Here is a 23160-nt window from a genome sequence, read left to right on the forward strand (position 1 = left end):
CGAATCTCCGATCGATATAAGGCTGTGGTGAAGTTCCAGCTGTGGCTGGTTGAGAACCACCAATAACGGGTACACAAATGGAGTAGGCTATTATACAAGCGATGGCGGCTTACAAGGGGATGAATAGGGCGAAGCCTCCACAAGCAGACCCGCTAATTAACGTACAAGATAGCTTGATGTAATGATTTCATTCGCTTTCTGGAGTCGCTAGTCTAGGCAGTGTAAGCGCTTTGTATATATAACTGTCACCAACCTTGGACATGGGTACTTCTGAAGACTTGTTTTATTTTCTGAAGCCTTTGAGTCGAACCTCGGCACTAAATGAGAGAATTGAAATTTATCGAAGTGACTGCAATCATACGAAAGGCCGTAATAGACAGGATCGGTCAACCGTTTTATATCACGTGACTCGTCTTATGCAAACACTCCAAACTCGATGAAGTCAAGGCTTCGCGGACGAACCTCTCCTCCATCAAGCAACGCAACCATGCTGCCCAAACGAAATGCTGTCGGTCGAATACCGGTGCACATTCGACCAGTGTGTCCCCCGCGGGCTGCCGGCCCAAGCACCATCCACCTGCGTCCATTTACCAATCGCACTCGACTACTCCTGCTCTCACAACCATCGGGTCGCCCACAACTGCCTTTCCTATCACCACTAGCACCTACACGCCCACTCCCTCCTCTTTCCAGACATTTACGCCAGCATTTTGCGCGACTCGTCTCCACCGAAAGCCAGTCCCATTTCAAGAAGCGATTCTCTCGCGTCACCAAACTCTCAATCACCTTCTTTTCTATGATCGTTCTGTACCAGGTCATCCAACTCGGCATCTACCAAGAAGACATCGAGCATCAATGGCCTACACCTACGGAATGGTCGCTGAAATCTCGCTGGTGTCTGCGCACTGCGCAGGCTTTGCAGCACCCTGAATACATCGGCAAGCTGATGACCGATTGGCCCATGGTTCACGGGTTCCTGAAGGAGTTGGTGACACGCCTGGAAGACATGGAAGGTGAAGGCAAGGGAGTTGTGGAGCAGGATGAAGGCGGGATCCTAGTCGAGGGTATCGGCCGCACCGGTCTCGATATCTCGATGAAGAGCGAGCCTTGGCGCCGTGGTTACTTCCAAGCCCTCATGGGACTTGGAAAGGCCGCCGAGAACCTGGACGGTTGGTTAACCGACCGCAAGCAGAGAATCTCTGCGCCAGTGGAGTATGTTGTTGGTCCCTCGAACCCCCGTCCCAGGCCTGCTCCCGCGGGTGCTCAGGCGCCCCAGGAGGAAGACTGTGAATTGGCATCTCCGCCTCCTGAGACTTTCTATATGAAGATCTTGACAACCAGGGGCTTCGACACGCGACAGAAACTTGATGCTGCCCTAGCGTATGCCGATTGGCTTGATTCCAAGGGACTGGGCTCCACTGCCGGTGACATGTACACTTGGGCCCTGGACATTGCCGCTGGTGGATTGGAAGGCGATGTCAGCAAGGTCATCGACCTCAAGACTGGAGTTTTGAAGAATGGCCCGGAGCTGCCATCTGAGAATCTCATTCGTGTCTCGACCGCTCTTGCTGTGCACAACGCCAAGCAGGGTAACCTCCCAACTGCTCTTTCCCTCTTCACTTCTGTTTTGAAGGCCCGAAGAAGCCTACCCATCACCCCGGATTTCCAGCTCCCTCCACCTCTCCCCTCATTCAAAGCATCCAACGACATTTTCTCTTCCTTCTTCACATCCATAAAAACCGTCCTCGTTCCTGTGGAATACCCCGAACCTTTACCTTCAGGTGACACGCCTCCTCTCCGCACAGCCAGCTCTGCCTGTGATGAGGCTGGCCTAATGACTTACATTGGCGAAATTATCTACGCGTCGTCATCCCGCGAGCAAGGCCTCGCCTGGACGCGCGACGCAGTCGAGATGGCCGAAACAACAATGCTGGACCGCAGCAACTCCGAAGATCAAGAAATACGCACACGATGCGCACAATGTCTCAAGGTCAGCCTTGAGAACTGGAAGGTCATGATAGCCACCCTTGTGAAGCGTGCCAAGAAGGAGGAACAAGAGAGCCTTGAAAAGGCGAAGAAAGCCTGGTATGGTGGCGAGAGTGCTGCCAAGGCCAAGACTGCTGAGTTGCGCCGCTGGCAGGCCGAGGAAGCTATTCTTGAGGATCGGATCCGCAGACTCTTCCCTTTGCTTGAAGGGGAATCTGGCTTGGATAACCTTGCCCCGAATAGTTCGCTGTTCGTGTAAAAATATTTGCATATATTTGACCTTTGGGGAGATCATGGCATGTGGAGTCAGCTTGATATTTGGGGGTTTCCGCGCTGTGTATATGACGTCTGATCTATGAATGTACCAACAAATTTAACCATCTATTCTTATTGCCTTTCCTTGAATACCCAGACATCAAGCAACGTTTTTGAAAGATACTGTGCAACGGATCTCTTTAACGTACATTCGAAGTGATTTATAAGTGGGTTGGAAGGGATATCCGAGACACTCATACCTCTCGTGTAGATCCAACTAAAACCTCGTCAGCTCATCTTGGCCGCGCAATTTTCTCCTTATCTCCAACTAAATCGCAAGGGAACCGGTCTCAGGACATTCACAGGGTTCAAAATTACGTCAATGCCTTATTATATGTTCACGAGGTCTACACAAGACCAATCATGAGACTCAAGTATGCCATGATGCAAGCCCGAACCAAAAATCCATCCTCACTGGATGGAAACCAAGATAGAAAAAGCGCGAGAACCTCGTCTTGGCACTCACAGAGCTCCTTACTGAAGCAGAAAAGGCATGAATAGATCCAAGAGATCCCTGTCCCAACGTGGAAGCGGATGGACAAAGGACGCGTGAGAAGGAATCCGATCACCGATGTGCGCGTCATCCGCCATATGGGACGATCCAGCAATCTTGAAATCAGAAGCCCTACGTAGAGCAGGATAGCGAGAAACCAGCACATGCCTAGGGGTAATCTTAGGGAGAACTTTCTTCCTGTGGCCGATCTACACTCTTCCCGATGTTTCGGAATTCCAGCATTCTTGAGCTCCACTAGAGTCGTACGTCAGCGAGGAATGTTTCGGCGACCGGACGGGACTTGATTCAGATAAATCATTGATGAAGTATATAGTGATTGGGGCAGCTATTTGAGGTTGAGTTGGAAAGCAAAAGAGGCCTTGGGTGCGGCTGTTGCCATATTCCAAAAACTTTGATACAGTGTCCATTCGATTGCAATCCCAGATATAAGCCCTCATACGCCATTTAAATAACTTGCATACAATATTGCCGGCCTACGTTACGCTATACATACTTCCCAGCGTGTCCGACCTACATACACCTATACCGACATCCCACGAATACAAATCTCAACTACAGTACGTCCCATCTCTCCCCTCAAAACCTACATCAAAGCTAACACGCCAAGGAAATATACATCAACATGGCATTCTCACTCCCCCAAACTGAGACCGAGGTCTCCTCCCTCCCGCCATCCGACTGTCCCCGCCGCAACCCTAAATCCCGCATCCACGAATTTCTAATGGAAGACATCCGTGAAGACATCCTTCTAGAAGCCGAACTCCTTCTCTTATCTTTTGCAACAGGCATCCAAGATGCCGCCGCTTGGCCAGACTACATGTGTTTCGCCTCAAACCAGACAGGGAATACGCTTTTCCTCGCAATCGGTGTCGCGGGCTTAACGCACAACCAGTACAGTTTCTCCAACATTGGGGTCAGTTTGTCTATGTTTGTCGCTGGGGGCTTCATTCTCGGACAACTCGGGAATTTAATTGGCGTGCGCAAGCGTCTCTGGCTACTTATATCCAACCTGATCCAAACAGCGCTCGTTTTCTGCGCTCTTATCGTCCAATACTCCTGGCCTATACGAAGAGACGGGCCAGCTGCGATGGCAGTTATTGGGTTATTGGCTTTTTCATCTGGTGGACAAGTGGCCATGGGTCGAAGTTTGAAGATCACGGAGATTACGACGGCGATGGCGACAGCGGCATTTGTGGATTTGGTTGTTGACCCGGATCTGGGCAAGTTGAAGAATCGATTGAGGAATCGACGGGTTGGGTTTTTGATCATGTTAGTTTCGGGGTGTTTTGTCGGTGCATTTGCGGCGAGGGAGGTTAGTTCGAGTTTCCCGATACTGCTTTGTGCTGTTGGGAAGGCCTTGGTTTGCGTTGGGTTTTTGTTTAATCGACCTATAAAGGAGGATAATAGAAGTGAGGAGGATTTGAAGGTATAAATATTTTGTATATCTTGATTTGAAGTTGACCGAATTCAATACAGTGTCGTACCATGTACTAATTTCCAAGTCGATTGGGCTGACATCTCGATTATTAGGGGATATATTGATATTGTAGGATTGAATAAGTTGAAAAGAACCCCTAAACACGAGATCGAAATCGGCTACTTATTGAATAGTTATGCACCCATGGATTAATTATCCAGCACCGCTCATGAACCTAAGCATGATGTTTGATGGCTCGGAACAAAGCATAAAAGGCTTGGGACGAACATGCAAAAAGCCCAAGATACAAAATGCGCGGAAATCCCATATTCTCATTCCTAAGTGTATGTTTAGGGCCTAAGTTGCAATACGTCTGCACCTGTAGATTTCGATCTATGAAAGTGGATGATCCTTGGGGCGGCACAATGACATCGTTCGTTCGACATCCATTGTGCCGGAGAATTATCTGGACGACCCACTCTATGTTAGCGTGTATAGATCTTCGCACCATGCTTCTTTATCGTCTTTATCAAATACCGCAAAAAGGGTTTGATGCTCGCGTCTGACCATAGAATTGATCTAGGAGTGAGTCAAGGCCGAGAGTGATGCTGGAAAATACGGTACGCCCTTTTGTATTAAAAGGTTCTACAACTAAAACTAAACCACAATGGTAGATAAACACAGCGTCAACCACGGGTGCATGGACGGCTTAGCCGTAATCAATTAGGGGGCCGTGACAGCTGCCTCAAGTGTTGCCTTAAAATCGCGGGGCTCAACAAACGCTGGCTTTGTACTTATTCGTGCTCACGCTGTACTGCTTCATTAAAGGCCGCGCTTTTTGCAAATTTGGGACACTCATTCTTTGCCCTCACTGATCGGTAAGAGTTGTTAGCAATCACCGCCGTTGGTTTGCCTTTCTTGGGAATAACCAACGTGCCCCTTCACTTCTTAAATTTCCCTCATTTTCCAATTTCCCATATCTCCTTTGCGCCGATCGCTCAATCTTGTCCTTCTCTCACCTTGACTGAGACGTCCTCTATTTCGCACCGCCAGAGGCGTTGCCAGATCGCTATGGGAAAACCGGACTTTCTGAGAGACCTCGGCCAGGTCAAGGCAGCAGGTAAATTCAAATACCTGAGCAAAGTCAAGGCTGGCGATAGTGATGGTTCGATCTGTTTCACTTTCACGTGTCCGGATGCGCCAACTTCTATTGAATACCAAGCTATCACTGGTAAGACAATCCGAAGCCCGACTGTCTCCCTGTTACTGACCGGCCCGCAGAGCCTCAAGACTACCCCCAAAGCCACCAATACTTCGTGTACTCTACATCTGATCCTTCGCCCGCAGTCATCGAGGCTGTTGAGAATGCCGTCATGAATCTCTCTTGCATTTCAATTCAAGATCTTCTGACTGCCATCGAAAGCACAATTCATGCGGCGCTCAATGGCTCAAAGTTGCAGCCACACGAGCGATATCCGGATGATGACCGAAATACCATCGATGATTCTGATGGAAGTCTTGATGAATTTGATGACTCTGGTGAATTCGATTACGACGAGCATGCTTTCTACGATAGCGATGTTTCTCCTCTCCCCTACCAAGCTCCATCTTTGCTGCGCCAGAAGATCCGTGAGGATCTGCGAGCCGTCAAGAACACCGGTTTCAAGGTCGGATACGTCGGAGAAGTCTCTGAAAGCAGCTTCATTGTTTCAGTGGCCAGCCGCCTCAATAGACTTGGGATTCCCGAAGAAGTTATGGATGTTTGGAAAGTGTGTCCCAAAGACTACCTCGTTCTTCTAATTCGCTACCCGCGAGGGTACGTGAACATGGAGGACCTTTTTGAACGGGGAGACCCAAACTCTTCACTTATTCAAATGCACCTTGGACTCTGTGACTCCTACAAGCCATCGACCACGGCAGCTCTGATGGCATTTCAGGGCAGCACCCCGACCGAAAAGGATGGTCCACACCCACAAGAGACTGAAAGGAACAGACTCAGGCCCTTTTTCATCGGCTGCCAGCTCAATCGACTTATGAGCGAGCGTTTCATGGGCATTGTGAGACTTCGCCTCAGATGGGGGCTTTTCTGGACAGGTGCAGAAAACCTTTTTCAGGCCAGCCAGGGAAAGGCCCTGGATGACAAGGAAGCAAGTTCAGAGGAATATATCACACCGGATGAATGGGAAACTTCGCCTCCACCTTTGCTAATGACTGATCACATGGCTGATGAGGGCTTTGTTTTGTCGAGAATGTCATTCCCCTTACTCGCAATGCAATTCACCCTTCGTCACTTTGTCAGATGCACAGAATTCTGCCTCGTTTGCTTCTGCAAGAAATACGACGATTTTGAGGCAATGAAGCCCTACGTCTGCTCCAATGGACTTTGTCTCTACCAATACATCACTTACGGTTTGGGCCCAAGTTTGGAATATGAAGTCAAATCTCAGTCAAGTGTCGTCGACATGCTGGTCTCTTTGGCTTTTATCAGAGCAAAGACCGGGAAGCTTGAAGATTTTCCTACAGGGCTTGGAATGCGAATTCCAAACACACAGACAACTTACGCGGATGAGCTTCGAAGTGACCCCTCCACAGACAACTGGCTTACAAACTATCACACTGGGACAATGAATACACAGAGAATGTTTAGTTCCAACAAGGACATACCCAGAATTATCATGGAGCTTTCTCGAAAAGGCGAGCCTCGGCTTATCGAAGGACAATGGATCGCCTTTGTCGGCCCCGAGGGGGAAAGTGATCTTGCACATGGCCCTTCATGGCATTGCAGAGTCCAAAATGTCGGATTTAACTATGTTGAGCTCTCGTTTCCGCTCCGCTGGAGCAAACAGATGACAGAGCCAGAGCTGAAGCAAGCAACCAGCAACTGGAGAGGGAGCCGGAAAGTGCACTACGCGATTTACGACACAGATTTTGACGACTTGACCAAAGAGAGAAAACAAAAAAGTATAGTCATGCTTTTGGGCACACTTCCTGGAATCGACGAGATGATCAAGTATTTGACAAGCCAAGGGCCAGATGCAACTCTCTCATCCTGGCACGACAGAATACAGCCCGCCGCCTTAGATCTGTTGCGATGGATTGTTGCTTCAAATCGATCATGTATCATCCAGGATAACAGCAACCCTGAGCACTTGGTCAGTGACATGAAAGACTATGTCCAATTTCGCCTAGTTCAGGGTGCCCCCGATAAAGAACAACGTTTCATCACAGCGATCAACGAGAACTCAAGACCTCAGTACCCAACAATCTTCGCATGGCATGGCAGTCCACTGTATAACTGGCATAGCATTCTGCGGGAAGGACTTCATTTCAAAGACACGGCACACGGACGTGCCTACGGACACGGCGTTTATATGTCTCCGCATTTCCAAACATCATTGAGCTACGTGGGTGCACATCAGTCGTATTTCATGTGGCCTCAAAGCAACCTCGTCTTGTCATCTATCATATCTCTGAACGAGATTGTTAATGCCCCGACTGAATTCTTGCACACCCAACCACATTATGTTGTGACGCAACTCGACTGGATCCAGCCCAGATATCTTTTCGTTGGGATCAAGGGGATCAATGATGCAAAGACGTCTTCAAGCCCTTCCCTCCTTTGGGATAATGATGTGAAGAAGGGAGAATCTCCGACTTCTGTCACGTTTTACGCACAGGACCCTCAACACACTGCCTCTGGGCCATCGGGGGCAGCCATCAAAATTCCGATTTCGGCAATCAGCGCTAGGAGACGAGAAAAGCTTGCGTTGAAAGGAGGCGCCCGAAAAAGGACCACCTCGAAGAAGGAGGGAAAGAAGAAGACCAGTAAATCGATGTCTTCTCTCCAATCAAGCACCGATGCTAGTGACGAGCTTCAAAGTGTGGCTACGGACATCGAGGATCTCGAAATCCTTTTTTCGGATTCGGACATTGAAACGATCGACGTACCTCGTAAGAAGACATGCTGGAAGAAGGCCACTAAATACTTCACTCCTCCTAAAGAAACAGTGAAGGGGAAGGAGGCCATCAAACATGTCCCCCCGCCACCGACTTCATCCCAGGGTCTTTGACCGAAGGTAGTCTACCGATTATGGCACCACCTCAGTACGCCACTACCTTTGCAACCAAGCTCCTTCAGAAACAACTCAAAACAGCCGTCGAGGTCCAGCAAAAAGAGCGCCTGCATGAGCTCGGCTGGTTTGTGGACCCCGGCTTGACATCTGGAAACCTCTACCAGTGGATCGTGGAGCTCCACAGCTTCGAGAAGGAACTTCCTCTCGCCAAAGATCTCAAGGCTGCAAAGCTCACAAGTGTCGTTCTTGAGCTTCGCTTCCCACCCAACTACCCGATGGACCCTCCCTTCGTCCGCGTGATTCGACCTCTCTTCCTGGAATTCCAAGCCGGTGGCGGCGGTCACATCACCCTGGGAGGTGCCATGTGCATGGAGCTCTTGACCAGCACTGGCTGGTCGGCCGTCACCTGCATAGAGAGTCTTCTTCTACAGGTCCGTCTTGCTATCACCAGCACGGACCCACGGCCTGCTCGTCTCTCTCAGCGCCACGGAACCCAAGATTACACCGTGGGCGAAGCCGTCGAGTCCTACAAGCGCGCTTGCATCATGCACGGGTGGAAGGTTCCCCAGGATTTGGAGCTGATGCGCTGGTGAATACCTCAATGTGAGCTGAGTGAAAGATGGCGTCGGGATTGATATTCATGAAGGCTCATAGTTACTTGCTTTTTAAGAACAATAATACTTTGCTACCGATATGAGCCAACACATCGAATTCTTGATTGTGTATTATGTAAACGGCGGATGAAGAAAGAACCAGGAAGGCAGAAAGAAGACTTCAAACCCGGCTTACAAGCAGGGTAGGGACAAAAGATAACCAGGAAGATAAACGTAACAACAATGATTCAAGGTTATCATGCTATCTGGGGATCAATTTATATCTACCAGGTAAGTCCTGTAAATTCCACACCTGAGCGGTCGCTGCCCCAGTAGGCAAGGTCTACCTGCTATTACTCTGCGTCAATTTACATGTTCAAGTTTACAGCAAGGCTTTTCTTGGTAAGAATGAATGGCATTCTCTGCCCTTCAGCGACATGGCTTGTATCTATTTCCACAATTTCACAGGCAAGCAATCACGGGACAACATACAACCCACTCGACTTGCCATTGTCAGATCATCAGCAAGTTTCCGGCTCAGTGCTTGGGAAACTCTGTAGCCAATGCGCCGTTATCTTTGGTAACCACTGGCTGTGATTCGGTCATCACTCTCACCATGCGTGATCACTTTGTCTTGCTCGGGTTTCGCCACTGGTGCAGGGTCGAGCGTTGGATAGTCAGGGCGGTTTCGTAGAGATCGAGATCGTTGTCGGCTGTAAGGTTAACCGGCGGACGGTCGGTGATGTAGCCTATTCTCATCAAAGCACCGCCAAGATCGTTCACGACGGGCAGGGACTCGTTGACGGCCATGGAGAAAAAGAAGTTGCCACTGTCATCGTTGTCGGTGATGTAACGTTGGGGATTGGGAGCGGATTGGCAGACATGCTGGAATCTTCTCTGATCGATAATTGATCAATGTTATCAAGATTGTAGCGTGGGATAAATTGCGTATGGCCGTGAGTGACTCCCACTGCAAGGGCGAAATAAAGGCAACTAAAAAGCATTCGGTCACACTTTCCAACGGTTCTCGGGTTTCACATGCACTGTGACTTGATGCAGCCTTCCGAGCTCGGAATGGCCTTTTTTTTTTCTTTCTTTTTACCTGAATGGCCCCCAATTCAACCCATGAGTTCACGTCCCACGATCAAGATGCATCCTACAGCAAGCCAATCACGGGTGATCCCGAGCTCTAACGTCTCCGCTGTCGCCTTTCTGTCAGCGAAGAAGCACTCTAGATAGACATCCTGTGGGATGTTAACTGTTACAGGAGTATGAAACGTACTTTCTTTTACTTTGTCAAATTAGACTAAGGGCACTTTCCATGGCTGCTGAATGCTCGCTATATACTTTCGGTTTTCAACATGCAGTGTCAGAATTCAACTTAATCTTTTGGCCATCTTCTCAAGGTCGACTTTCGAAAGAAAGGTTAAGCTAGCGGTCCGCTAGGTACGGGGGCTAGTACAAGCTTCGGCACAACTCCAGACTCTTAATCTTCAGCTTTCATCTGCGACTCGTTGCCCCCGTGTGCGTGACCATTTGATTGTACATCATCTGACTCTTGGCTCACGCGTTCCTCTCTCTTGGCTTGCATGCGAGCCATGAGGACTGCAGCTTCATGTGCATATCTGCATCTCATTCGAATCTTGCCCCCATATTTATACATGACAAAGGGGAACCACAATCAACCCACGGTCAGGAAGGCTGGGATAGAGCTCGCCCAGTGAATCCCAAGGTTATCAAACATGTAGGTAGTAAAGAGAGAGAACCGTGATGGTGGGAATGTGCTTCCTCGTCGCGAAGTTTGAACGGATTCGGCTATCTCATATCTGCGGTGTGTCGTTGTAGATAGACGTAACAACTGGCTCGAGCAGAGTAACGAGCGATGCGTTGGACATGCCATTTTCATATGTCTAGGTATTCGGGTTGGAATTTACGTTACTCTATACGCAAAGGAACGTTCGGGGGTCGGGACAGTGCAGTGTGCCGAAGCGGCTTTGCACCTGGTTAGAGGTCAAATAGCGCGAAAGGGCCCTGGAACTGCCGAATGTATGTTTCCACGTCATTCTCCAATTGTCTGTTGCAGCTCGGCCTCAGAATTGAAGCTCAGAATGAGACTGGATTGGCAGATGCAACAAAGAGCTGCGTGAGGCCTTATGCGGACATCCCACTGAGGCCTAGGGACACTCGCCACCTACAACCTCCATCTGAGTAACCAGACGAAGCCGCGAATCGATGGGAAAGTCCTCCAGGCGTGCATTTGCAACACCCCATGTCTTCTGCGCCGATTAGGACTGCAGGGTCGCGGCATAGGAGATACAAAGCGACCCTCGCCTGCATCACGTGTCGCCGACGCAAGCTTAAGTGTGACAGAGCTCGTCCAGGTAAGGAAGAGAACGTTGAGTGTTAACCTGGCACAATTAACGGCAGCTATTGGCAGTGTGTGAACGGTGTCAAAAGACAAAAGGCCCTCGAGAGGAGTTCAAATACGTCACCCCGAGCTCTCAGAGTCGTGTGCAGCCTCCGTTAACACCGCACCTACCGACTCCTTCGGCGTCGACATTTTCCATACCAGAACCATCGGACGTGCATGAAGATGCCATCTATGAGAATTTGAATGAAATCGTCGGTGACGATGTCAATGAATTTCCCTCTGTAGTCAAGTCCACTATCAACACTAGACTCGGGCTTCCGTCCTGCAAAAAGCGATGCCCAATACCCCTCGCCGATGCGCCGATGTTTGGATCTTTATCAATTATGCAAGATCTAGGTGGTGAGTTCAATCAGACAGATGATGTGTTACCACTGCGCAAACAGGCCGACCGGCTGGTCTACCTGTATTGGCACTATCTGGGGCCCCTAGAGCTTCTTCTTGACGAGAAGCAACTTCACCGCTCCTACGAAACGTTCTTCACCGGTGGAGAGCTCGACGGGGATGCGCGTATCTTTCTTGCCACCCTGAATACAACATTTGCTTTTGCCATCCAGCTGCAAGAGTCAACGCCATCACAGCCGAGGAAAAATTCAAGTACGACGTTCTTTCTCCGTACCTGGCGCTTACTACGTCCGGAGGCGATACTCTGGGGTGCTGGGTCATTGGAACTTGTTCAATGCCTGCTTCTAATCAGTCGCTATCTGCAGTGTACCAGAAATCTACATCAGACGAGGATGGCACTGGGTTTAGCGGTGCGTCTAAATCAAAGTCTTGGTCTTCACGCTTCCGGCGACGCTTCGTCTAGTTTTGATCAAGGGGTTTTTGGTAGAGATGGACCTTCACAACACAGGGCTTGGAGGTGCTGTGTGTTATTGGACAGGTGAGAAATCCTTCGATATTAGTTCTGTGCTGTATGTCTCATTCAATTTAGAAGCCTATCATGGTCACTCGAACGGCCTCCGACCACCCTCACAGCCCCATTTTCCAACCCTTCCCAACATACTGAAGCAAGCCGACATGATACTCAATCTCTCGGTTTTATTTCTTAACAAAATGGGAAAAGTCGACGAATTGACCAGCTACATACTCTCCTCGCAGCGAAGCAACAGCTTGACAGACAGCTTAGGACTGCTCTCATTGACTCCATCTTCCGACTCAAAGGTTGTATCACGGCTAGACGCCTGTTTGACTGAATTGAAGAAAGAGCTTCCGCTTCCCATACTACTCAATTCCAGTCAAAATGATGCCGCCTCTGGGCCATTGACCTTACTTCACTTTCGGTAAGCACACTACCCCCGTCAAGCTAGTGATCAATCTTTTAAATTCTCTAAATAGGCTCTCCCATGCCCGTATTCTCTTATTTCGGCCAATGCTCGCTCGTCTCTGTCTATCATGTTCCCAAACAAGCGACTTTGTCAATGGAAGCCTAGAATATCGTATGTTACAACAGTGCGCCACTCTCTGCATAGAAAGTGCTCGAAACATGATCACCCTTGTACACGACAGCGCTGTGTTAGACCAGCATGGTATTGGTGTCCTACCTTGGTGGATTCGCATTTTCTACTTCTACATCGCAATTCAACACCTGATCGCTTCAATGCTGCGCCCGGATATTTTTGCCTCTACAGTTCCAGAGGCTTGGGGCACCGCTATGTGCTATGGGCCTTTGAGCCAATCGGTCACTCGATGTATGGCAAGTTTTCCGTCTATGTGGCAAAAGGTCATAGATATCATCTGTCAAGAGACCCTAGGGCAATGCTCTCCGCCTAAGGTTGAAGACCAGGTTTTCCAGGATTTTTTTGAACATCTGGGCTTTGATATCGATCTGCCTACCTTTGACTTAGATAATGCGGCGTGGCTGGGAAACGTGGATTGGTTTATATGAAATTATTTACCAATGTCAGCGATGACTGATGTTTCGAATGGGAACAAGCATAGGCGATAAGAATATTAATATCCTTAATAAGGTCATTTCGGTGACGGGGGTTTTGGTCAACAGGATACCCCGAAATGGCAATCTGTCGCGCTCCATCTGTGTGATTAATTGATGGGAAATGACACTTCAACAGGGGCGGCCCGGTGATTGGTCAAGTCCATAGAATTGTTACAAGCCTCAAATGGAAGCGATATCGATACCCATACTCTACCTCCCAAACCCCAGGCCATTTCAAAAGATCTCCAAGTGTTACGGCAATCAGTGTAAGAATGATCAATGATACAATTCAACACCTACATACGCTGTTGAGATTTTAGGTCCAAGTTCAATTGCGCTTTGCCAGCTCGATGTCGACATGGCGCGAGTCACGCTCTGTCCACTTTCGTTTCGAAAAAACTGCGTCCGCGTCATTTGCATTAGCATCATGTTCAGGGCTAGGCTTAGCATCTTAGCATGTCGATAGAGGGGTCAAATTTGTCACCCCAAAGACTGTGCGTCCTTCGATGATTTAGTATGATGATGAATCTTCTCAAGCCACCAAGTCTGAGCCATAATAGTAGCCAATGTATTTATAGAACTGGCCAATGATCTGAGGCCGTTAATGATCAGGTGACTTTTTCGATTATGTCTTGCTCCTAGCTTATTTCTCTTGTCTTCAGCGCTCATATCTACTAGTCTGAGCATGGTTAAGCAGAAAGCTGGAGAACGTATCACTCCATCCTTTGCTTGAAGACTATTGTCACTTCCTCGTTTATTCAAATCCATTTATTTTCGCAGGCCGCTATTGTTCGTAAGGTCGCTGGATTACTTAAGTCTGTGGTAGCTAGGCTCTGTATGAGAACTTTCAAAGCAACAAGGAGCACAAAACGGATAATGCAGACTGAATTCACATTCTATAGCCTCATGGCAAGGGAAACGCGAGCGTGAAGCTTCAAGCTCCGAGGCTAAGCACTGGATATGGTAAAACAAAGCCAATCAACGCATCGTTCCTGGAAAAAGTGGGGCTATACCAAATTACAAATGGACGACTTCGCTTACGGCCCCGACGGGCTCACCAGTCAGACTCCGCCATTTTGCTAAAACCTTGGAAAGGGGGCTTGTTGAGGGTCCATGCGGCTTAAATTATCAGAGCCTCCCACCTATCAGCCTGCGACCCCTTTCGACGAATGGACGGGCTAAGCGAATTCGTCACAGTCTCGTACAGGGAGTCTCCATAAAGACATGGTGCATCCCCGGTCATTCTAGGGGCTGTTAAAGACCCGGTTGGGCGTGGAACTGACCTTTCAAACATGATGGTTCGAGGTAACACCAAAGCGATCGCAGTTGCTCTGCTGGCAGGCTCTGCGTTAGCCATCAAATTAGATATCAAGGACGAGGGTGAGTCTCCTGTCGTCTCCGATGATTTGACACCTGCTAATGTCATATAGAATCTATCAAAGATGCGGCCGCGACTGCTGCGTACAATACTTGGTCCGGATACACAGCCAACCAGACCGGCCAAATCCCCGGCGCCATCCCTACCGATTGGGCAATGGGAGGTGCCCTGTTCGACACCATGATCCGATATTGGTACTACAGTGGCGACGCCTCCAACAATGCGGCAATCAGCGAAGGAATGTACTGGCAGCTAGGCGAGAACAATAACTATATGCCTGCCAACTACAGCTCATACCTAGGAAATGATGATCAATCAATCTGGTCGCTTGCTGCCATGACTGCCGCGGAGCTAGGTTACCCTGAAAGGTCATCTATGCCGTCGTGGGTTACGATCGCAGAGAATGTCTTCAATGATCAGATTGCCCGCTGGGATACAACAAAGTGTGGAGGCGGCTTGCGCTGGCAAATTTGGGCCTACGAATCGGGCTACGACATAAAGTCTTCTTTGACAAATGGCCTTTTGTTTGAGCTTTCTGCTCGTCTGGCCCGATACACCAGCAATCAAACTTACTCTGATTGGGCGGACAAGATCTGGACATGGAGCACTAGTACTGTCATCAACGATGAGTGGTCAATTTTCAATGATGTTGACATGGAGGATGATTGCGAATCTGCGAGCAACACCCAGTGGAGCTTCAACTACGGTCCATACATCGCCGGTACTGCATACATGTACAACCTGGTAAGACAATCTTCGGCCTTCAACTTAAAAACAAAGTAATTAACAATCACTCAGACTAACGGCAAAGCCGAATGGAAGTCAAGCCTAGATGGCCTTCTGAACCGCACCACCGCTACCTTCTTCCCTTCCAAATACGGTGGCAAGATCCTCTCTGAAGTCGCCTGTGAATCCACCGAAAACTGCAACAATAATGACATCTGGCTAAAGGGTGTCACTATCCAAGATCTCGCCATGGCTGCCTTAGTCGCGCCATACACCGCATCCGACATCATGCCCCTGCTACAGGGCTCTGCAGTTGGGGCCGCGAAGTCATGCACCGGCGATAAAAACGACACTGAATGTGGTGTAAGATGGTACACGGACTATGATGGCTCCGACGGCATGTCCAGCCAGCTCAGCGCTACCAGTCTCTTCACCGCCAATCTTGTTTCATTCAGCAAGAAAGCTCCTAGTAGCCAATCGGGGTCTGAGAATACCACTTCGGTCACGTCGACTGGATCGGCCAATGGCACTAGCTCCGGCAGCTCCGGCAGTGCTGGGGCTACGAAATCTAGCACTAATATAGCTAGTGTGCTTGCCGTTGGTCCAGTCGCTCTTGTCGCGGCTGTCGTTGCGGGTGCCGTTTCCTTGCTCTAAGCTGTACGACAAGTTTGGGGGTCCTCCCTTTCTTTGAAAACTGCACTATAATATTCCATTCAACATACTTTCATCCCACATCAAATAAAAAAAAATTAAAAATCATGAAAAATCATTGAAAAAAAAAGACCAAGTCAAAATGAGAGAGGTTGTGCTGGTTGCAACAACTTCATTGTTGGGGATAGAGTGCCGTTGATGAAAACAGGCAATAGGTTCCATATACATAAGTCATAAAAACAGGTAAGCTTTCAGATAACCAGATAGGATAGTATCCTGTACAGCTCCGAGGTTGGAGAATTTCGCAATTGACTGAGCATGGGCCTCGGGTGGGTGACAGCTACCCCAACGGGCTTCTCCACAGCCCCAACCCGTATTCCGGGGTGCGCATGACTCCAAAATAAACACTAGGATTGAATTTATCCGGGCAAACATGCAATTTGCATAAATCATGTATAGTGTAGTTTTGGGGCTTTATATATTGCCCTTGGCTGTCATCTAGAATGAGAGCGAAGTTGGATCGAAAGGCTACCTACCTCGACCGCTCGAATTCCGGTCACGGTTGTGTCCAAGCTGTTAGAAGTAAGCCTGATATAAGCCAAGGAAAATAGCCAAAGTAGTAAGTACAATTACTCACCGGCTGAACTAACTCTAAATGTGGTGGACCCAAGAGCTTCAGGGCTACACGTCTACTTAGAACAAAGGAGTCACAACGCAACTTTCGCATCTTGGAAGTGTTAAAAGGCCAAACATTTCTGCCAATCGACAAAAGCTGATGATTGCAGCGGACGTAACCTTGCGCCATGAAGTATTACAGCTCCTTAAATTTCGAATACTACTTGTGCTTTAAAAAGAATTGGAAAAGATGAAAAGATGAAAAGATGGAAAGGTGCTGTCTTACATCGCCAAGGTCACTGTTCCCCGTATAATGGCTGAGTAGATCCAGCATCGCCCTTCTCGTCGAGCCCAAATGCCATGGGAAATTAGAAAGGATCCCTCAGATTGACTGCGTAGTTCACAAACCCACTCTACACGCCACTCACTGACACAAGTAGTACACGACAGTCGACGGGAACAAATTCCGCGGCTATAATACGAGAACGAGCGCACACACAGAAAACCCCAGAAATAGCGGATAGCTATTGCGACCTAGATCGCGTTTGATTTGGCCAACCTCGGAAAACCATCATTTTCTCTTTTCTAGAGCACAACCTGGTGATTAGACTATGAACCGTGGTAATGAACATGTTCGAGCCGGCCTGCTCGGAACAGGCGATAGAAAGTGAATTGATTTATAATCATGTATTGAGCCTTTGGAGGGCAAATACACGAGCAGCGACTCGTCCAGATTGGTGCTGTGGATTCCAGGAGAAAATTCTTTGAGCCACAATTTCCGGCGATGAGAGTTGAATTAAGTGTTCTGCAAAACAGTTATCCTGGCGCCACCTAAAAAAAAATCCATCTTATCGGTCGGCATAACCCCTTTTCTTAAAGGAAAGGGTGAAACTTCGGTGGCTTTGACGTTATCAGTTCACATCGCGGCTAAAACCTAAAATTCGGGGCTCAACTTCCAGAAGGGACGATCATCGCGGACCTGCAAGGTGCCACGCATCCGTCGCCCATGGTTCTTCTAATCTTTCGACGCGTCTCCAGCCGAAGGGGCCTAGCTCCCGAGATGAGTTTTCTAGTTCCAATGCATCGAAGGCGTCCCCTGCGTATCAAGGCCAGTGGAGCCATCCGACCTACCCCGGGTCACCGGTGAAACACTATCTTTTACATAGGAGGATTTGGTGAGAATAGACAAAGATAGCGAGCTGGTTGGCCCACCATTGCAGCTCCACATCGACCCATGCCTATCGGGGCGCAGATAGGAGGAAACACCTATTCGGAATTCCTGGACCGACTGTGGCAAGCAAGCTGCTGGCCCTTCTACACCAGTCATCGGCCAAAATGAACTTCAAAGTGACATTGCTATGGACCGGCCATGGACGGCCACGACCTTCCCCATACTGCTAGCCTTAAAAAGCCGTGCCAAACTACCCCGAGATTAATCCCCCGCCCTGCCGATGGGCCTGGGCGGCCAATAACTCGAGAATGTTTGAATAAGCTCTGGGGCAGCGGGCGCGAGCCAAGTTTCGCCGGACCGCGCCAGCCTGACTCCCTGACTCCCTGATCGACATTCGGGTGGAAGGCTCGGTGAATGGCCGACATCGCCGGGGCTCGGTGATGTGATCCAATCATGGTCGCGGCAACCTATCGCCTTCGGGGACCCATTACCCCAAATCTGTTACCTAACAGCACCACTACATACTGAACTCCCCGCGTTAATCGGATATGGAGATGATTCGGAAAGTGAATGTTCGAACTGTCGTCATGCTAGCCGGAGGCTTTCTTTTCTACTGGCCTTTGTCCCCATCAGTTTCCGTCAGACATTTCATCTTTCCCTCTTTTCTGCTCCTGCATACTTGCCATCATGGAAGGCAAGGGACTTGATGATGACGCGCAGTTGGCCCAGATGGGCCACAAGTCAGAGCTGAAGCGCCAATACTCTTTGCTGTATGTGCTACTTTTCGGCTCACGTGTCGGGGCCCGACCGCCATGCTAACCAGCCCCATATGGTGTATAGGTCTATGCTTGGTCTTGCATTTGCTATTCTGAATGTAGGTGAACCCGGTGGTTTGGAATGATGCGATTGTCTGGGTAGCAGCTAACAGTTCTCTGTTGACAGTCATGGACAGCGTTATCCGCGAGTTTATCCCTGAGCTTACCCTCTGGAGGTCCTGCCAGTGTTGTCTGGGGTAGGTTGTTACTCGGCCCGGACTCAGTCGCGATCAATACTGACGATTCGTCCATTCAGGCTTGGTGACTGCTGGTATCTGTAGTTTGTGCATGGCAGCCTCGCTGGCCGAGTTCCTGTCTGCGTATCCTACGTGAGTGACCCTGGAGAGAATGCGTTGGAATATTTCGCATGACTAACGAGAAACAGAGCCGGAGGTCAATACCACTGGGTCGCTGTCATTTCCTGGGAGAAATGGATGCCCCTTCTGTCCTGGATCACCGGATGGGTGAACTGCTCCGGCTGGGTTGCCCTGGTGGCCACCGGTGGCTTGCTCGGTAGCCAGCTGGTCCTTGGTTGCATTTCTCTGATGAACCCCGTATGTACCCCCTTTCAATCTTGAAGATTCTATTTCTGATTTCACCAGTCCTACGAGTCCGAGCGCTGGCACCAGTTTTTGATTTATATCGCTTACAACATTCTTGGTTTCCTTATCAATACTTTCGGAAACAAGATTCTGCCTATGTTCAACAAGGCTGCCTTCACCTGGTCTTTGTGTGGATTCGCCATTATCTGCATTACAGTCCTCTCCTGCTCCTCCGGCGACTACAACAGCGGTGACTTTGTCTTCCGAGACTTCATCAATGAGACTGGCTGTATGTTGATTCCATTCTGCCTATTGAAATATAACAACTAACATATTTAGGGCCCGATGGCATTGCCTGGTTGCTTGGTCTTCTGCAGGGCGGTCTGGGTGTGACCGGATTTGTGAGTGATTACACCGATTCTATGAAATACACGGCAAGGATTAACAATTTACCAGGACGGCGTTGCACACATGATTGAAGAGATCCCGAACCCTTCTGTCGAAGGACCCAAGATTATGATTGCTTGCGTTGGAATCGGTACCGTGACTGGTGTCATTTTCCTGGTCGTGCTTCTGTTTGTGGCTGGCGACATCGAACCTATTATCAACTCCGCGGCTGGCCCTCTCCTTGCGATCCTCAAGAACGCGACCCAGAACAACGCTGGTGCCATTTGCCTGCTGATGTGAGTATTGCCTTACTGCCTGCAGCCTTTCCCCTTACAATTCTGACCGAACTCTAGCTTCCCTCTTGTGTGCATGCTGTTTGCTACAACCGCTATCATGACTACTAGCAGCCGCATGTGCTACGCTTTCGCCCGCGACGGCGGTCTCCCTTTCTCTCCCTACTTTTCCCAGATCCACCCCAAGCTGAAGGTCCCCCTACACTCGCTCTACCTCAACTTAGCGCTGGTCATCGTCTTTGGCCTAATCTTCCTGGGATCCTCTAGCGCCTTTAACGCGATTGTGTCTGCGTCTGTTGTCTGGCTGGATCTCTCCTACGGTATCCCCATCGCTATTCACATGCTCCGTGGACGTAACACTCTTCCTGAGCGTCCCTTCGTCTTGCCCAACATTCTTGGCTGGATCCTGAACACTGTAAGACACAGTCCACGACAACCAATTGAATATGGCTGACTTTATGACAGATTTCCGTTGTGTACATTCTTATCACCACTGTCCTTTTCCTCTTCCCCCCGGATCTTCCTGCCACCGGCAGCAATATGAGTATGTTCTCTATCTTGTGATCCTTAATGACTCAATATACTAACACCTAATAGACTACTGTGTTGCCGCCTTCGCTATTGTTGTCATCATCTCTTCGATTACATGGTTCGCGGATGGACGCAAGAACTACGTCGGCCCCCGCATCGAGGTAGAATTTTTCTCCGGACAGGCTGGCACTCAGTCCGATAATCCAGTGCCTGCTGTGGAACACTACAAGGCTTAAAATAGCATTCCAGAACCTAAATTAGTTATTATTTAACCAAATTGAGCTGTACATTTGACTTCTACATCGATCCTCTGTATACTACCACGTGACCCAGTTGCATTACGTCACTACCCTAGGGTGCCTGAGGCTATATTTCCCAACAATCCATGGCGGATCCACGACTCCGTTGAACATACGATGAGCTGATGCCAAAGCAGACGTGAACTTCAACTGTCAAGCAACTCCAACCACAAGGTCCGGCTGTATTTATTTGTCGGAAGGTACGAGCCGATATCACAGTGCGGCCGATTTATCCCTCGGGCCACACAGACTTCCCCACCATCGAACAACGCAGCTCGGAGGCGACGCCAGAATGTTCCAGATCTCGTTTCCGTCGTTGAAGTCGTTTAAGATATTCGGCGAGAAGCAGGTCATTAATATTGCGCCTGTCAATTCGCATGATATCGAGAATGCGCAAGAGAAGTCTGGTAGGGCGTTGAAGCACCTTCTCAAGCTCAATCATGCAAACCATGCTATTCTTTACAATGATCGGAAGTTCCATAACCATGCACCACATGTAAGTCTGGATATATTATCATCTCTCAACCTGTGAGCAACTAAGCTAATTCTTCTCCAGCTTCTGAGTTCGGCCTTTCTGCTGGGCGCAGAAGCGGATGATTTAACCCGTGTTTACGAGAATGAGTCCAAGTTGCTAGATGCATGGGATGATTCACCGGCAGAAGTCACGAACGATGACTGGAGAGATCATCTGGGTTGCCGAAAGTATGTGCCGCGGTCCACCCTTTGCACGTGTTGGTGTTTGGACTAACTGGCAATCGATCACTCCACAGATATCAGAAGGCCTTTGTAGATTTCTATGAAGATGAGTTGGTACGATTCAATTATGACTGGAAGGGGGTAGTGGAGGAGTATCTCTTTTCCGGCGAAAAGCCAGTATTCAATTCCCTTGTTGCCGACCGTTAGTCCTCTTCACTGAAACGCCACCTATTTCGGTATATGCTGACCTGCTCTACAGTTGGACACCCACTTATCCACCTCGCCTATGCATATGAAATTGGCAGCCGCGAGATAGGAATGGAAGCACTGGGTTTAGCATCAGTATGCTACAACAGCATACACAACTACACCGACGACCCTGTCGCGTCTCAACCCGCACCATCGTACCAATCAACATCATTTTTCGAAATATTCGAAAAAGTCCGCTCAGACAAACACTTAGATGGGCTCTTCGCTACACCAGGTGATCACAACATAGAAAAAGTGTTCAGCGACCGCGAAGCCGTCCTCCTTAACCACTGGAACGCATGGAAAATCGAGAACCCCGTCGAGCAATTCCGCGAAAGTCAAGAGCTAGCAGTGGCGCTTTTTGTCGCCTCGCACGGCGACATGTCACAGAAATATGACTTCTTCCTCATCCATGTTCTGACGACTAGCCATGCCGTCCGGGTCCTCTTACCCGTGATTCCGGCAAAGTTCCAGATCTCTCTCGTTCGACAATGGTGGCTTATTACGCTGGCCATCTTCATTGCTCAATTACGACCGGAGCTGCCACTGGATCGGATTAGTAATTTCGATCTAAAGGGTAGAGACTGGGATTGGACTGCTAAGCAGGCTGTCAAGGGCGAGTACTCCACTGATGCGCATTATGTTAAGGCTATCTGGGCCTTGAGGCAGATTGCAAGTACCTGGGGTGATCAGGATAAGTTTTATTTGAAGGCTGCTGTGAAGTTTGCGGAGGAGTTTAGTGGATGGGGTGGTTTTGTCTAATTCTATACTCTATGTAACCGTGTGTGTGTGCATTTATAGCCTCAAATGGGATTCATGCAAGGAGTTGTCTAATGGCTTTGAATTTATCTGAAAATGAGGATCATCTGACGCTGTAATTGCCTGAAATATCGATGAATGAGGGTATCTATGGACCTCTACACCCCCATTGTCACCGACTTTCCGCCCTTTGTCTGTGGCTTAAGCTGGCCAAGCATGACCTGCTTGGCGCGCCATTGAGCCCACTCATTAACCGAACGAGTCTCATCATCCTCGCCTTCCTCCACTGGCAGAAATAGGCCATCCTTCAATCTCTGCATGGAGGCGCTGTTTCTTGGACGAACCAAGTAAGCCACGCTTTGCCGAGCCACCAGCGCCTGTTCTCCAGGTGCTGTTACAACTCGGTGCAACGAGCTCCGCAGACGTCCACCCGTCCAATCAACAAGTGTATCGCCGATATTAACAATTGCATGCCCCGGCTCTGGCTTGATGTACAGCCAGTTTTCACACCTGTTTTAGCGATCTGCTGGGAGGATCTGTAATCCACCAACCATGTTGAATAGCAGCGTGATGGACCCGATATCAGTATGCCCACCGAGGCTGATACTGCCCTCTTCATGGCTAGGTTGAGACTGGCTGAGTAGCAATCGAATCGATGTCTCGGATATTTGGTCTAAGGGCCTGAGTGCACTGAGAGTTTCAGGCTCTAGCCCCAACTCATCATCAAAGTGAGATAAAATGATATCTGCTGTGAAATAAGAACATACATCGTGGCTTCGGATACCT

At 49.1% G+C, this 23160-nt stretch overlaps 8 protein-coding genes across 8 annotated transcripts; 7 read left to right on the top strand and 1 right to left on the bottom strand.

Moving 5' to 3' along the window:
* Nucleotides 1–487: 487 nt before the first annotated feature.
* On the top strand, nucleotides 488–2245 carry N7443_007580 (uncharacterized protein; the record flags this gene model as incomplete). The annotated part of the gene is made up of 1 exon (XM_056887636.1): nucleotides 488–2245. One exon carries the CDS (start codon nucleotides 488–490, stop codon nucleotides 2243–2245), a length of 1758 nt encoding a protein of 585 aa, XP_056739327.1.
* Nucleotides 2246–3437: 1192 nt separating this feature from the next.
* Nucleotides 3438–4247, top strand: N7443_007581 (YoaK family protein; the record flags this gene model as incomplete). Its single annotated transcript, XM_056887637.1, has 1 exon — nucleotides 3438–4247. One exon carries the CDS (start codon nucleotides 3438–3440, stop codon nucleotides 4245–4247), a length of 810 nt encoding a protein of 269 aa, XP_056739328.1.
* A 1056-nt stretch (nucleotides 4248–5303) lies between these two features.
* N7443_007582 (putative ubiquitin conjugating enzyme) lies at nucleotides 5304–8898 on the top strand (the record flags this gene model as incomplete). The annotated part of the gene is made up of 3 exons (XM_056887638.1): nucleotides 5304–5463; nucleotides 5514–8294; nucleotides 8387–8898. The coding sequence occupies 3 exons, from the start codon at nucleotides 5304–5306 to the stop codon at nucleotides 8896–8898; spliced, it is 3453 nt and encodes a 1150-aa protein (XP_056739329.1).
* A 624-nt stretch (nucleotides 8899–9522) lies between these two features.
* Nucleotides 9523–9708, bottom strand: N7443_007583 (uncharacterized protein; the record flags this gene model as incomplete). The annotated part of the gene is made up of 1 exon (XM_056887639.1): nucleotides 9523–9708. One exon carries the CDS (start codon nucleotides 9706–9708, stop codon nucleotides 9523–9525), a length of 186 nt encoding a protein of 61 aa, XP_056739330.1.
* Nucleotides 9709–10677: 969 nt separating this feature from the next.
* On the top strand, nucleotides 10678–13214 carry N7443_007584 (fungal specific transcription factor domain-containing protein; the record flags this gene model as incomplete). Its single annotated transcript, XM_056887640.1, has 8 exons — nucleotides 10678–10729; nucleotides 10813–10944; nucleotides 11077–11279; nucleotides 11356–11836; nucleotides 11884–12081; nucleotides 12135–12209; nucleotides 12261–12609; nucleotides 12665–13214. 8 exons carry the CDS (start codon nucleotides 10678–10680, stop codon nucleotides 13212–13214), a joined length of 2040 nt encoding a protein of 679 aa, XP_056739331.1.
* Nucleotides 13215–14557: 1343 nt separating this feature from the next.
* On the top strand, nucleotides 14558–16020 carry N7443_007585 (glycoside hydrolase family 76 protein; the record flags this gene model as incomplete). The annotated part of the gene is made up of 3 exons (XM_056887641.1): nucleotides 14558–14642; nucleotides 14693–15384; nucleotides 15439–16020. 3 exons carry the CDS (start codon nucleotides 14558–14560, stop codon nucleotides 16018–16020), a joined length of 1359 nt encoding a protein of 452 aa, XP_056739332.1.
* A 2470-nt stretch (nucleotides 16021–18490) lies between these two features.
* On the top strand, nucleotides 18491–20607 carry N7443_007586 (GABA permease GabA; the record flags this gene model as incomplete). The annotated part of the gene is made up of 11 exons (XM_056887642.1): nucleotides 18491–18573; nucleotides 18644–18677; nucleotides 18746–18815; nucleotides 18875–18947; nucleotides 19004–19172; nucleotides 19221–19449; nucleotides 19500–19561; nucleotides 19617–19843; nucleotides 19901–20255; nucleotides 20306–20384; nucleotides 20438–20607. 11 exons carry the CDS (start codon nucleotides 18491–18493, stop codon nucleotides 20605–20607), a joined length of 1551 nt encoding a protein of 516 aa, XP_056739333.1.
* A 355-nt stretch (nucleotides 20608–20962) lies between these two features.
* Nucleotides 20963–22377, top strand: N7443_007587 (questin oxidase family protein; the record flags this gene model as incomplete). The annotated part of the gene is made up of 4 exons (XM_056887643.1): nucleotides 20963–21166; nucleotides 21227–21372; nucleotides 21441–21568; nucleotides 21626–22377. 4 exons carry the CDS (start codon nucleotides 20963–20965, stop codon nucleotides 22375–22377), a joined length of 1230 nt encoding a protein of 409 aa, XP_056739334.1.
* Between the last annotated feature and the right edge of the window lie 783 nt (nucleotides 22378–23160).

This window comes from Penicillium atrosanguineum, assembly GCF_028827265.1.
Source record: "Penicillium atrosanguineum strain IBT 20685 chromosome Unknown utg000006l_segment0_segment0, whole genome shotgun sequence".
In the NCBI taxonomy this organism is placed as follows: Eukaryota; Fungi; Ascomycota; class Eurotiomycetes; order Eurotiales; family Aspergillaceae; genus Penicillium; species Penicillium atrosanguineum.